Raw genomic sequence first — 13,164 nt, 5'->3', positions numbered from 1 at the left:
CAGAGACAGAGACAGAGAGAGAGACAGAGGGACAGAGAGAGAGAGAGAGACAGAGAGAGAGACAGAGAGACAGAGAGACAGAGAGAGAGAGAGAGAGAGACAGAGAGACAGAGAGACAGAGAGACAGAGACAGACGTGTGGACGCTCAGAGGACACCAGGCCATGATTGCTGAGTTTTCTTTTTCAAACATAAAGATAAATTCCCAGAGTTCCCCTTCACTCCCATCCAGTGTCTTTATGAGCTCGTCCGTCTCCAGGGACAGACAGGAGGAGCCGTGTCTCAGACCTGTGATGTCATCAGGAGCCTGATAAGAAGCGTTGGCGTCGGGAGGAGAAATACGTCCGTGTCAAAGCTCAATCGATGGCGCGTCTCTGTGACCGCAGTGTGAGGGCGACTGATGAGGACGGCTCATCACTAATTAACACACACACACACACACACACACACACACACACGTCTCGTCACCCCGTGAAGAGCCCAGTCGATTACTCACTCTGTGCTGAGACAGGATCTCTGACAGGGAGGCGAATAGAGGAGGAGGAAGAGGAGGAGGAGGAAGAGGAGAAAGGGGGAGGAGGAGAGAAAGCAAGGAAGGAAGGGGAGAGGGAGTAAAGCAGGATTTGAGGGGATATGGTGGCGTGGAAGAACATCAGAAAGGCCTGAGGAGGAGGAGGAGGAGGAGGAGGAGGAAGAGGAGGAGGTGTCAGCGTTCACAGGGAGCAGATCCTCCTCACAGCCTTCACCACCTCATTAGTCGGGCCCAGCGGCGGCGTGCCCCCTCTATTAACCCCTACATGAAAAGACCGCCGGCCGTGATTACCGAAGGGAAGCCCCCCCTCTGTCCCCTGTCGTCATGGGGACAGAGATCGCCACGCATGCACACACACACACACACATCTTTCCACTTCTTCTGCTGCTCTTGGAAGAGAGTTCATGACGGAGACGGCGAGGCAGAAGAAGATATTTTACACATCGCCGGTCACTCAAAGCCCGAAACAACATGGAGTCACATCAAACCAGCTCCACATACGGATCACACCGGGCCACAGCAACACTTCAGCACCACTTAGCAGCTGTGTGTGTGTGTGTGTGTGTGTGTGTGTGTGTGCACGGGCCGGCTGTACTCACGGTCGTTGCAGTGAGTCCCCGTGTACGACGTCATGGTGCAGTCACAGGTGAAGTTCTCCCACTGCTGGATACACACGCCCATGTTGGCACAGGAGTCCTCCTGGCAGGTGGTGCTCGGACCTGAGAGGGTGTGAGGGTGGAGACACACACACACAGAGCCAGAGCGAGAGAGAGAGAGAGAGAGAGAGAGAGAGAGTGAGAGAGGGAGAGAGGGGAGAGACCACACAGGTGTAGAGTCAGGATATGAAGACACACCGCTGAGCCTTAACACTGCAGGCCCCATGCAGAAGAAGAAGAAGAAATGCACTTGAGAGGAAGATGTACAGCGTGTGTGTGTGTGTGTCTATACACAGGAAAGAGAGAGGAGGAAGCAGTGCCGCCACACGACGTCTGACCTGGAGTGTAAACTCGCTCAGACACTCTGGTTCCATGCTGGGCGAAGCCGTAATCACAGTGGCAGAGTGGAGCGGGCGGGCCGGGCCTGAGCCTGAGCGCTCTGAGGATCAACAGCGCCCCCCACAGGCACGCAGCGGCGGTGCAGCCGGCGGCCGGATTGTGTTCAGTTCCTGGATGCTGCTGCTTGACCTAAATATTGACGGAGTTCAATGAAACTCGGTCTGCAAATTGGAAGTTGGACTATCTGCATCTGTATAGGCCACGCCCCTTTGTGTAAAATATAAAATAAACATCAAATTGAGCTGTAGGTGGCAATGATGTTGGGACGTGGTAGAATGAAAAGGTCCCAATTGGAGGATGTCTCGGCCTTGGTGGAGGTATGGACTCTCCAGCGCCCTCTAGTGATCTATGGCTTCACTGTGACTAAGGCCCTGATAGGCTGCCGGTTGCCGGGCAGATGTGAGGTCTTGCGGCGACACTGTTCCACGTCTCCTCATTCCCGTCTTTCCACATGTGTGTGCATGCAGTCTGGAACATTCCAACAAGGAAGTTTACAAAGTCTGATCGGTGTAAACTTAAGAACACTGCATTCCCTCTGTGGACAAGCAAGATGAGACGAGTAGAAAGATCACCTTTTGACAAATGACTCATGGGTAAAGACATTAAGAATGGCATTTAAATGTCCTGGACTGTTTTTGGGGTCCGGACATGTGAGGTCACACGGCAAACACCAGACACAGCAGACAGACGAGGACTCAGCAGAGAGGACAGAGGAAAGAGGAAAGGGCACCGGAGAGGATGGAGTGCATATCCGTGTGTATGCACTTCAGTCAGGGTATTCAAAGTCAAACTGGGATGTGTGTGTTTGCAGTTCCTCCACACATAGAGCTCTCACTTTTGAATACTTATTCGGAGAGGGAATGCAGATCAGGACGAGCGAGCACACAGCATAGAGAGAGAGAGAGAGAGAGAGAGAGAGAGAGAGAGAGAGAGAGAGAGAGACAGAGACAATCCCCACTGGAGTCTGCACAAACCTTAGCAAACTCATATCCATCCAGATCACAGGAAACAAACAATAAATACATCGACTAAACAAGTCCAAATATAAATGAGAGACAAATGCAACTAAACAGAGTTTAGAGAGCAGTTTGTCTTGTGCAAGACAACGCGGAGAGAAGAAGAACAAGAAGACATCTGAGGTGGAGAACAGAGTGCCAGCTGAAAGTGCGTTTACTGCGTAATGCACGGTAATGGTGGTCAACCAGGCGTCCCCAGTCCCCCCGCCCAACCTGTCCCCCCGCCGCCGCCGCCGCCAGTATTAAGGCTGCGTGTACTCGAGCCGCACCAGCAGCAGAGCGCGCTTGTTATTGTGTGAGCAATGGAGGATCTGGCGGCGTTTGAGTGTTTGCAGCAGGAGGCCTCTCGCTCTCTGGAGAACACTCTCATCTTGGTAATGGAGCACACCTGATGGGCTTTTGTAACAGCGTGTGTGTGTGTGTGTGTGTGTGAGAGGGAGAGAGAGAGAGAGAGAGAGAGAGAGAGAGAGGTACTTCAGCTCAGCCTGTCAGCGGTGATTCCAGCCTGTACTACATCACAACAAATACACACACACCGACACATAAACCCTGCCTGTACTTGGTGTGTGTATCATTTGTGTGCGTACATGCGTGTATCTGCTCATTTATCACACGCATGTTAATGTAAACGTGAGGCAGCGCTGCAGTGAGCAAGCCGCTAATCAATCATCACAAAAACTATTTGCACAGAGCGTCTACGATATTGGACTACTGGACTACTGGACTGGGCTGAACTGGACTACTGGACTACTGGACTACTGGACTACTGGGTCAATTAAGGAGCAGCCAGGTTTATTGAGTTTATAAATCCAAGTAATTGAAGGGAAGTATGAGAAGATTCCTCACAAGTTTGCAGACAGTATTTGCAGTTTCCCACTTATTTCCCTCATGAGCTCACAGAATATAACTTCATCTCTCTCTCTCTCTCTCTCTCTCTCTCTGCCTCTGCTTCTCTCTTTCTCTCTGCCTCTCTCTCTCTCTCTCTCCTCTCTCATGTTGTCTGTTCTTCTTCCTCTCCACTCCTATCTTCCTCCCACAGAACAGGAGGGGGATCCAGACTCTCCCGAATCTTTAATAAGTTGGACCTGTTTGAAGCTCACACTCTTAATGATGCTTACTGAAACTTCTCTTGTTTATATCTCCACCTTTCCCCTCTTGGCCTCCTTGTTTGCCTCAAATCACTCCTTTGCCTGCCGATGCTCTCTCTCTCTCTCTCTCTCTCTCTCTCTCTCTCTCGCACTGTTCTCATTTTTCTTTTCAGAGAGCGAGTCCTGCGGCACCGGGGGACATTATTGCCATGGTGACACCCACGATGCATTGCACACAGCAGGCTTTCAGGCAGGCAGGCCTCCTAGAGGCGGAGTTCAACCGTCTACCTTGCAGGTCGGCTTTGGTGAAACCAACTTTGTTAGCGCAGAAAGAAAATAACAAACAGAACAGAGCAGAGCGGAAAACAAGAGGAAAGGTTAGTGAGGGACCATCATCGTTAGGCCACTTCAATATAAAGTTTAGTCTGTCAAAGTGCATCATGGGAAAGGGCTGGTGTTGATGATATTCACTGGTATTTCATTATATTACATCATCTTTATGATTGAGTCAAATGTTGTGTTCATAAGGAGAATAACTGCTTCACTGATCTGAAGCAGAGACTCAGTGCTGCACCAGAACAAGCTTAACCCTCTGCTGCCCTCTGGAGGACGCACGCAGAAGCTCATGTCCTACACACACAACACTTGCTGTATGTGTGTGTGTGTGAACATAATGTTGCATCATGATGAAGAAGGGAATGAGCACAGATTGAAACTGAATTTGTATCATTTAAACAACAACAACAATGAGCCAGGAACACTAACTGGCTCATTGTTGTGTAAATACCACATCAACAGGATCTAATTTATGGATTTGTGTTGTGTAATATTCATAAGCTGAGGTGTTTGGAAGGAGGAGGCTCAGGAGGTTTAGGGGGTGAAGATGGAAAAGAAGTAAAGTGTGTGTTTGAGTGTAAGCAGAGTCTGAGGTCAACAAGGGACAAACTCAAACGCTTGTTAAATAAAAGGCAAAGCATTTTAAAGGGCAAAATAATGTGTTACCCTGTAAAACAATAAATAATCTAAATGGGATCTTGCACATTTAGGTGTGTTGTTGTAACATAAAGATGTTAACAAGGCCACGGGTCAGACTGTTATCACTACAATGAGACTAATGTCTGCCAAAGGGGAACAAATCATTCATTTAAAAAGCCTTAATGCAGTTTAAGTGCAGCCTAATGACTCTCATAAATCTCAGGTGTCAGGGTTAAGGGTAATAATATGATAAAAGCTTCTGTACCTTCACAGCCACGCTCCACCTGCCCGCTGCGGAACAGGGCGTCATTGATGAGGTCTGGCAGCCGCCCGTTGAGGTCGACGGAGGCCAGGCAGCCCTGGAAGCCCTCGCGAGAAACCACCAGCTTGGGGAGGTTCTGGTACATGTTAGGTCCCAGACCTCCCACGAACAAATCACCTGCAGGCAGAGAGACAGGAGGCGACAGAAGGGAGGAGAGAGGTGAGGAGGAGCAGATGGGGCAGAACGAAGACCCCGCGCTGCACTGAACCAAGAAGACTTAATGCAAATAAGAGAGAGAGCGAGAGAGAGAGAGCGGGAAAAAGACCCCCCATGACAGTCAGGGGGGCCCAGTCTCTCTCCTCAATCTCTATCTATACATTTAACAATTTGGACTTCAATCAGCATCAAATGATTCAGGTTCTAAAGACAAACAAGCCGATTCAAAGTCCTGGGGCCATTTCCAAACTCTGCCCGGGGCCCTTTAAATGCTGGGGCCGGCCCTGTTCACCCTGTAGACAGCGGTACCTTTAAGGTCCAGGTTCTTGGCTCCGTTGACGTTCTGGGTGACGGACTTTGAGTCCACTTTGAGCGTGTGTGTGTTGGAGGCGTCCCGTGTGATCACCACGTTGTGCCACTGGTTGTCGTTGAGCTGGTTGTCGCTGTTGCCCTTCAGCAGACTCGGCCCGTTGCCCAGGTCGAACACGTAGTGGACGAAGCTAAAAATAACACAAAGGCCAGAAGATTAACAACTTTGAAACGCTACAAGGGTTTCTCCCCCACCGTCACCGTCCCCCACTCACCCTTTGACTAACTCCACGGCGATAAAGTCGTTCCCGTCGCCGCTGTTGAAGATGATGAAGCCGTCGGACGAGGTGGTCTTGAACTGGAAGAAGAGGTGCATGGTGGTGTAGGCCTGCAGCGTGGCCAGGCCCAGGTAGCTGGCTTTGGTCTTGAAGGTCACGGGGTCGGCGATGATGTAGCGCATGCCGAAGCGCGCGTTGAGCTCGCAGAAGTCGATGTCGCCGTTCTTGCACATGTCGATGTACTGCATGCCGTTAAACTTGAGACCCTGAGGGAGGAAGTGAGTGGGAGGGACTTTCAGAGTTTGCACTTCCCTCATTGGCGGTGGCAGCGCAGACAGACCGGCTCAGACTTCTGTACCTGCAGATGACCGATGAAGGAGGACGGAGCGGACGAGACGAAGCGCTTCTCCGTCAAGATGCCCGTCTCCACGTTGTTGAACTCCAGACGGGTGTGGTCGCCCGCCATCTCACCTGAACCGGGAGAGAGAGAGAGAGGAGAAACGGGAGAACAAGCCAGAGGATTCAGAGGGGCGGTGAGGTTTGCGGTGTTAGAGGTTTATCTCTGATACTTTGACGGCAGAACAAATACCTTCTGCCATGTCGTCATCCACGATGAGTTTGAAGTTTTTACCGCGGCGCACCACTCGCACTGAGTGCCACTCGTTGTCGTTGAGCTTTTGTCCGGCATAAAGAACCTCAGGGCCTTTGCCTGAAGAGGAGGGTTAGTTAGTGAGGGGAGGGGAAGCACAGCACAAACCAAACCTCTGTTTCCACCACAAGACCACAGATTAGAGAAAAAGATGCTTTGAATTTGTTAAGATCAATCGAAGCTGAAACACCGATCGGATCTGTGCGTGTCGGTGTCGGACAGACGTTTGGTTTGGATCGGACAACAGAGAAACACAACAGCACATCACAGCCCAATGATCGAGAGGAGATCCGCCGTTACTCATGAAAGGACTCAGGAGAGACGGAACCATTCAAATCAATCAGGTAGATTATTGCTTATTGATCACTGTGTCTATGCTTCGATTCCCGTGTCCATGTGAAACATCAGAAGCCAGATTAACCGCAATAACAAAGCAGTTCTGTACCAAACCACAGGGGGGCAGTGCAGCCTCACTGCTGATACTAAAACGCTGTGCGGTGTTTATTCAGATTCCAGTATTGATCACAGATTTAAAACCAGGACTAATCAGCGCTCTTTAATCAGCCAAAGTCAATCCAAAGCTGGCAGCTAAACTTTTCCTGCTCGATATCCTGAAGAATCCTGACGCTGTATGAGAGATGACGAAGGAACTATCCCTCCATCCGCTCCGCTCCGCTCTTCCCTCCCTCTCTCTCTCTCTCTCTCTCTCTCACTCCCTCTCTCATTTTCTCTCTTTTCACTCTGGGCGCTTCACAGTAATGAAATCCGGTCCTTTCCATGAGTAAGAGCGTGCCAGTTAACACAATCTAATCTGTATAATAGTAATAAGTATTACAGTGCAGCGCAAACTGGCAAACAACATAGCCCACAGTTAGAAAACTCTGAATGTTCAGCGAGTGTAGCTATCGGCATACACAGAAAGATTAAAAACTACTTCCCCCTGAATTAATTGGAAAAAATGGTGCGTTTAAAATGTATAGACTATATTAAGTCACATTTGCATAACTTTCATCTTTAGCTAGGACTTTTTTCCTCCACCCTCTTATCTATGCAATCCTCTTATCAGTCGCCCACATTCACACACTCCTGCCCCCTTAAACGTCAAGCACACACTGCTGTAATCACACACTTGGTTGAAGGAAGAAGGCGAGTGTTGACTTACTGGTGTTACAGTTTATCCTGACACAATCTAGATGGGGAGGGGAGAATAATAAGTGACAGATGAAATCGCATCCTTCAAGGTTACAAGCTGCAGACATCCAAGAGCAAGAAACGCCACCTTCTGGGGACGGTTCACATGACGACGGGCGACCATTTGAGCCTGGAGTCCAGATCACTGAGGCTGAGGTTTACGCCCATTCTCTTCAGGGGTTAAACTTTAACGTGAGCTGACCGGACTAAGCCTTTACGTGCTCGCTCACAGTACTCCTGTTTGTAATAATATAGCAACATAATAGCAAATATTGTCCAAAATGCCCTGAAGTGTTTGACTATTGTGTCATTTTCAAAATGGTCGCTCGCTGTTCCAACGGCCACATCGATTTTCCAACCCAGCAACTGGAGCCAGACGGCCACACTGGTAGCCCATTAGGTGAAATCGTATGTCATTTGATGGCAAACTGAAGCTTTAAGCGGCTATAAAACTCCCCCCCCCTCCTCGCCGCCTGAAGGGGAGGACAGACGCTGTGATTGGCGGGCGAGTGTTGCAGGTTGGAATCCATGTGACCCGGACCCGGTCATGTGCCGTCAACCGCAGCAGAAAAGTGGGAGCAAACAGCCTCGAGCCAGGCAGCACCAGCGCCGTCACAGAGGCCCGTAAAGACCGCCTGTCACCGGGGCAGATTGTATAGCATTACATCAGCTAGAGCAGCCCTGCTTCCTGCTTAATAGTGCTCCATTACACCTAGATTACAGGATGATACGAGCACGGGTTGGTTGGTTGGTTGGTTGGTTGGTTTGGATCTTGCCTGAATTTGAGCAAAGATCACGCTGAGGTACAGTATTTTTAGTCGCTATGGTAACAATGCATACTGCTCTTATGGGATCACATCTCTATAGATCCTCTCCTCTATGTGCGTGTGCTTTAGTGTCTCTTTGCTCTGTTTCCTTCTCTCTTATTCTGCCTGGTGTGTCTCCATCTGCAGGCTGGCCGGGTGCTGTGGCATCGGGCTGTTTGCCTGACGGGCCGCAGGCTCGGGGGCCTTTGAAGGGGGTGAGTGCCATCTTTGAGCAAGGCATGGAGGGGGTGCCAGCTAGGTCAAAGGTTAACTAATGACATGAGTCTGCTATCATGAGGAGTAGAAGAAGAAGAAGAAGAAGAAGAAGAAGAATAAGAAGAAGGAGAAGGAGGAGGAGGTGGGAGTAGACCCACACAATCAGAATGCAGGCTGTCAGTGCAACATGGAGCTGATCTGCACCAGATGGCACACGGTGATGTAATGTGAATATCTGAGAGCAGCGCCATCTGTTGGAGCGCTGGAGTAAAACATGTGCTTAGTAAGAGAGAGACGCGGCGATGGAACATGGCTGAGATGATCTGAGATGCTGCAGAGCATGGAGATCTTTGTGTTAGATTGATGGATAGAAAGAAAATACACATTTAAGCATCAAGGCAGAGAAAGTTACAGTCCAGGCAAAGAAGGAGGCATGCAGCTACAAAACCACAAACTACCACCCAGAACCAGTCTAGACCAGGAAGTAAAGAAATCTGTGTCGTACGAACACCCAGAGGCTCCTCCCCCTCCCTCCCTCCCTCCCTCCCCCCCTGAGCGGTTTATACGATACCTAGGTTGACCGTCAGTTTGACCTTGCTGCTGTCCAGCTCGAGCCGCAGGGTGTCGGCGGACTCGCGGGAGGAGGCGGCCATGAGGAGGCCGAACGCCCGCTGGGACTTGAAGCGGAGCGAGACGTCCTCCGCCTCAGTGTGCATGACGCTGGGCATCATGACCTTCATGTACATGCTGCCGTCGTACGACAGGATGGACGCCTCTGCAAGGGGAGGAGAAGAAGAAGAAGAGGAGGGGAGGCGTTACCGTGGGGATGGCCATTTTGTACTCACGATGTATATTGGCAACGTGTAAGTGAGGATTTCACATGCTTCACCTTCCTCAGACAGACAGCTCTATCAGACAGCTCCACACACTTCACACACACACACGCACACACACAATCCCTGGAATGTTATCAGTAGGAAACACACACACACACGCGCGTCCCATATGCCCAATATAAGCAGTATTCATCAGACGTCAGGGAGCTGCTCAGTCGTCCCCCTCCTCCCTCCTCCCTGCTGGAAGCCTGAAGCCGGCTGGCATCGTCGCTCCAAACACCAAACTCTCAAAGAAACAGCGAGCAGATCTGCTTGGTGCAGACGCTTATCAAGGTTAATAAGCATTCATGTGGAGGCATGAAGGTCACAGGAGCTCTGTTCACACACAGCTTAGCTTCTCTCTCTCTCTCTCTCTGCTCTGTGTTTTATTCAGCTTCAGCTTTTAAAAAGACAAGATGAAGCCTTAAAAAAGGTCAGGAGACAGAAAGGAGCAGAAAGTTTCTCCTGTCACACGCTGCAACTCATCCCTAAGCACACACACACACACACACACACTTTCTTACAGGTCAAAGAGGAGGACAAAGCGCGCGCGAGAGAGAGAGAGAGAGAGAGACCTTCAGCGGACCGGAGGGAGAGAGACAGATTAGAAAGCGTATCAGAGCGTGAAATACCTGTTTGACACCTCAGCTCTTAAAAGGAGGGGAAAACAAACACACACGCACACGCACACGCACACGCACACACACACACACACACACACACACACACACACACACACAGCCCCCGTGGCTACAGAAATGCAGCAGCAGCAGCAGCAGCAGTGGCGTCTGGGGAAGGTTTGGGAGCCTTGGCTGAGGGATGAGGCACCTGTGTGGAATGCAATGTCACATTCCACACAGCGTTCCCTGCTCCATGCTCTCATCAAGGTCTCTCTCTCTCTGTAGAGAACATGCAGCCATGCGCTCCCCGGAACGCTGGGCTCTGTTTGTGTTTTCCAAACTCACATTCCTCCGTGTTGACATTTAGTCAAAATCCATTCCATGAACAAGCCGCCGACTGTGTGGGTACAAGACGCCTGAAGGACGCTGAAGCCCCCCCTCCCTCCTCCTCCTCCTCCTCCTCTCTCCTCTCCTCTTCACCTCCTGATCAGAGCCGGAGCCATGCAGATACGCCATGTATTGATTTTGCCAGCGAGTCAGATGCTGGGTTTGAGCCAGGAGAAGAAAACTTTTCTAAAAGGCTCTCGGCGGCAAACTGCAATGTTTAACATGGAGTGTGAGCAGATTTGGCTCCATGCCTCACACACTAACACACGAGGGCATCGATCCCAATATCAGAATCTGAACTCACTCCTCTCCACATTACACTGATTAGACGTTTGCTCTGGGTGAAGCTGCACACACACACACACACACACACACACACAAATAAACACACTTATTACAATCACTAAGTGGAAGTTTAGAAGATAACCAAAGTCAAATCAGCCTGTGTGTGTGTGTGTGTGTGTGTGTGTGTGTGTGTGTGTGTGTGTGTGTGTGTGTGTGTGTTTTGAAGTCATTCCTCTCCGTCTTCACCATGCTGGCAGCAGACGGAGACATTATTGAAACAAGTCGATTCCGTCAACGTCACTCTGAGCTTTGACGCTCATCTTCATCATCGTCTTTGCTGTGGTGAGGATGATGATTTGAAGAAGAAGGTACCTGCCTGAGCTGTCTGAGGGTCTCTATCTCCTCATCCTGGATCCAAAGCCATCACAGTAAAGCTATAGGATGACTTTAACGTGACTGAACTAGGTCACGGGTCACAGAAGCCTGTAGAAGCTCGTCTACCTGAAGGAAACCCTTCAGTTAGACACAAACAGGTTCACCTTCGCATCAGAAAGTCGAGATTTGTAGTTGTATTAAAATAGTACTTGTTGTTTTCCCGGCCATATGTTCCACTGTGTCACTATGTGAACAGATGCGTTCAGGCTCTGAGCTCACACACACACACACACACACACACACGTGGCCTTCAGGTTTGCCACTTGTGTGTTTCTTCTCATCAGGTATCAAAAGAAACTCTCCAGCAACTTTGTCGTTTCCTGCAGAACTCCATCGCTGTCTCCCCCCCCCCCCCCCCCCACCACGCCGCCACACTGGTGAATACCTCAAACACAGATGGCTGAATCAAACGCCGTTTTGTGTGCGACGCCGCCGCTGTGGAGAATTAAAGCTCTTCCTCTGCGCGAGCGAAGACTGAGGCTGTGATTAGAGACATTCATGCTCTGTGAAAGCTAATAATGAGGAACTGCAGGTGATCGCACTAAATGCAGCCTCGCCGTGTGTGTGTGTGGAGTTGTATACGTACACGGCAAGACAGCTACAGTATACACCCTTACACACACTTACACACACATACACACACACACACACACAGGCAGTTGACGGTGCTACAGAATGATACGCTGCAATTTCTTAAGAGAGACATCAGCAACAACGAGGATGTCATTTCAGATGGTAATTAAGTCGTTACTTGGCATCCTGTGTGTGTGTGTGTGTGTGTGTGTGTGTGTGTGTGTGTGTGTGTGTGTGTTCTAGTGAGCAACTTTTTACATAATTAGTGGTCCGATTCAAGCAGAAGATGGTGAAGGGGGAAAACTATTAAGTCAAAAGGGAGGCAGGCACACACACACACACACACACACACTCAATCTATTTGCTTTCACGCCGTCTCTCCTCCTTCAGTGTCACCGGTGTTTATTTCCTTTGACAGTAATTGTAGGATTACCTCTCTTTTTGACAACTCTTTGTTTTGACAAACAAAACAGAAGCCTTGACTGTCAATGTGGGATTTTTAAAGCCTGTCAAACCCTCACACACACACACACACACCGACCACACACACACACACACACACGCACGTATTTCCAGGTCTGCTGTCATCAAAGTTCAGACACTAGACTCTGGCACTGACAGCAACGATGAGGAGATTGATAAAGAATCCTACAGTACAAAGTGTGTCCTCTGCTCTGTGAGTGTGTGTGTGTGTGTGTTTAGGAGTTGTCATTCGACGAGTATACACACTCGGGCGGTGGAAAATGCCTGCACTCGACAGGAGAGAGGCTCTCCACTGTGGACGTTAGCCGCAGTAATCCTCAACACGTGACCGGCTCTGGAGACATACAAGCAATACACACATACACACATACACACACACAAACACACACACACACACCACTAGAACATCAGAACAACCTCAGAAACAACCCACAAGACTCAGCTGTAGTTTTCTAAGCGTTCTATTTGAGTAATCCAGCGTTTGTGTGAGAGACAAACAGGAATTGTTTTTTTAATTACGCGTTTGCCGGGACACGGCTCCTTCGTTTACCTCTGTTATGTTCTGTGTGATAAACCCAGCAGATCCTTTCCCAGTCTTAACTTCCTCCTTCATGCCCGTCTCAGAGTCAGAGATCTTCCTCCCATCATGGAGTCGAGCGTTACGTCGTCAGCTGATGCGGCGATTTATGATTTCGCTGCCATCTTTTTTTCTTTACGGCTTTATTGTTCCGTCGCTTTAAATCCTGCTTAATAAAAGTCGAGGTAAATTATTTACGGCCCTGCGGCGTCCTGCCGGCTTTAACGGGCACTGGCGGTTTGATAATAAGGCCGTAAAACACGCCTGATCTCTGCTCATTATGTGGCAGGAAGTGATCTATGCGTCACCGCCTCGTCTGACATGTTGGAGGAATTACT

The 13,164-nt window shown here is 49.7% G+C and overlaps 1 protein-coding gene across 1 annotated transcript in view; it reads right to left on the bottom strand.

Moving 5' to 3' along the window:
* Positions 1–1,129: 1,129 nt before the first annotated feature.
* LOC142990394 (neurexin-3a) overlaps positions 1,130–13,164 on the bottom strand; it is a gene marked incomplete at both ends in the record, with an annotated part of 41,244 nt that continues 29,209 nt past the window's right edge. The window contains 9 exons of the mRNA XM_076140179.1: positions 1,130–1,249; positions 3,978–4,004; positions 4,930–5,103; positions 5,452–5,642; positions 5,727–5,995; positions 6,088–6,200; positions 6,319–6,438; positions 7,541–7,567; positions 9,163–9,366. Coding sequence (XP_075996294.1) covers positions 1,130–1,249; positions 3,978–4,004; positions 4,930–5,103; positions 5,452–5,642; positions 5,727–5,995; positions 6,088–6,200; positions 6,319–6,438; positions 7,541–7,567; positions 9,163–9,366 — 1,245 coding nt within the window. The remainder of the gene's footprint in view (positions 1,250–3,977; positions 4,005–4,929; positions 5,104–5,451; positions 5,643–5,726; positions 5,996–6,087; positions 6,201–6,318; positions 6,439–7,540; positions 7,568–9,162; positions 9,367–13,164) is intronic.

This window comes from Genypterus blacodes, unplaced genomic scaffold, assembly GCF_046128005.1.
Source record: "Genypterus blacodes isolate CSIRO-AG114 ecotype Tasmania unplaced genomic scaffold, CSIRO-AGI_Gbla_v1 ptg000524l_1, whole genome shotgun sequence".
In the NCBI taxonomy this organism is placed as follows: Eukaryota; Metazoa; Chordata; class Actinopteri; order Ophidiiformes; family Ophidiidae; genus Genypterus; species Genypterus blacodes.
This window is presented reverse-complemented; position numbering and strand designations above follow the sequence as displayed.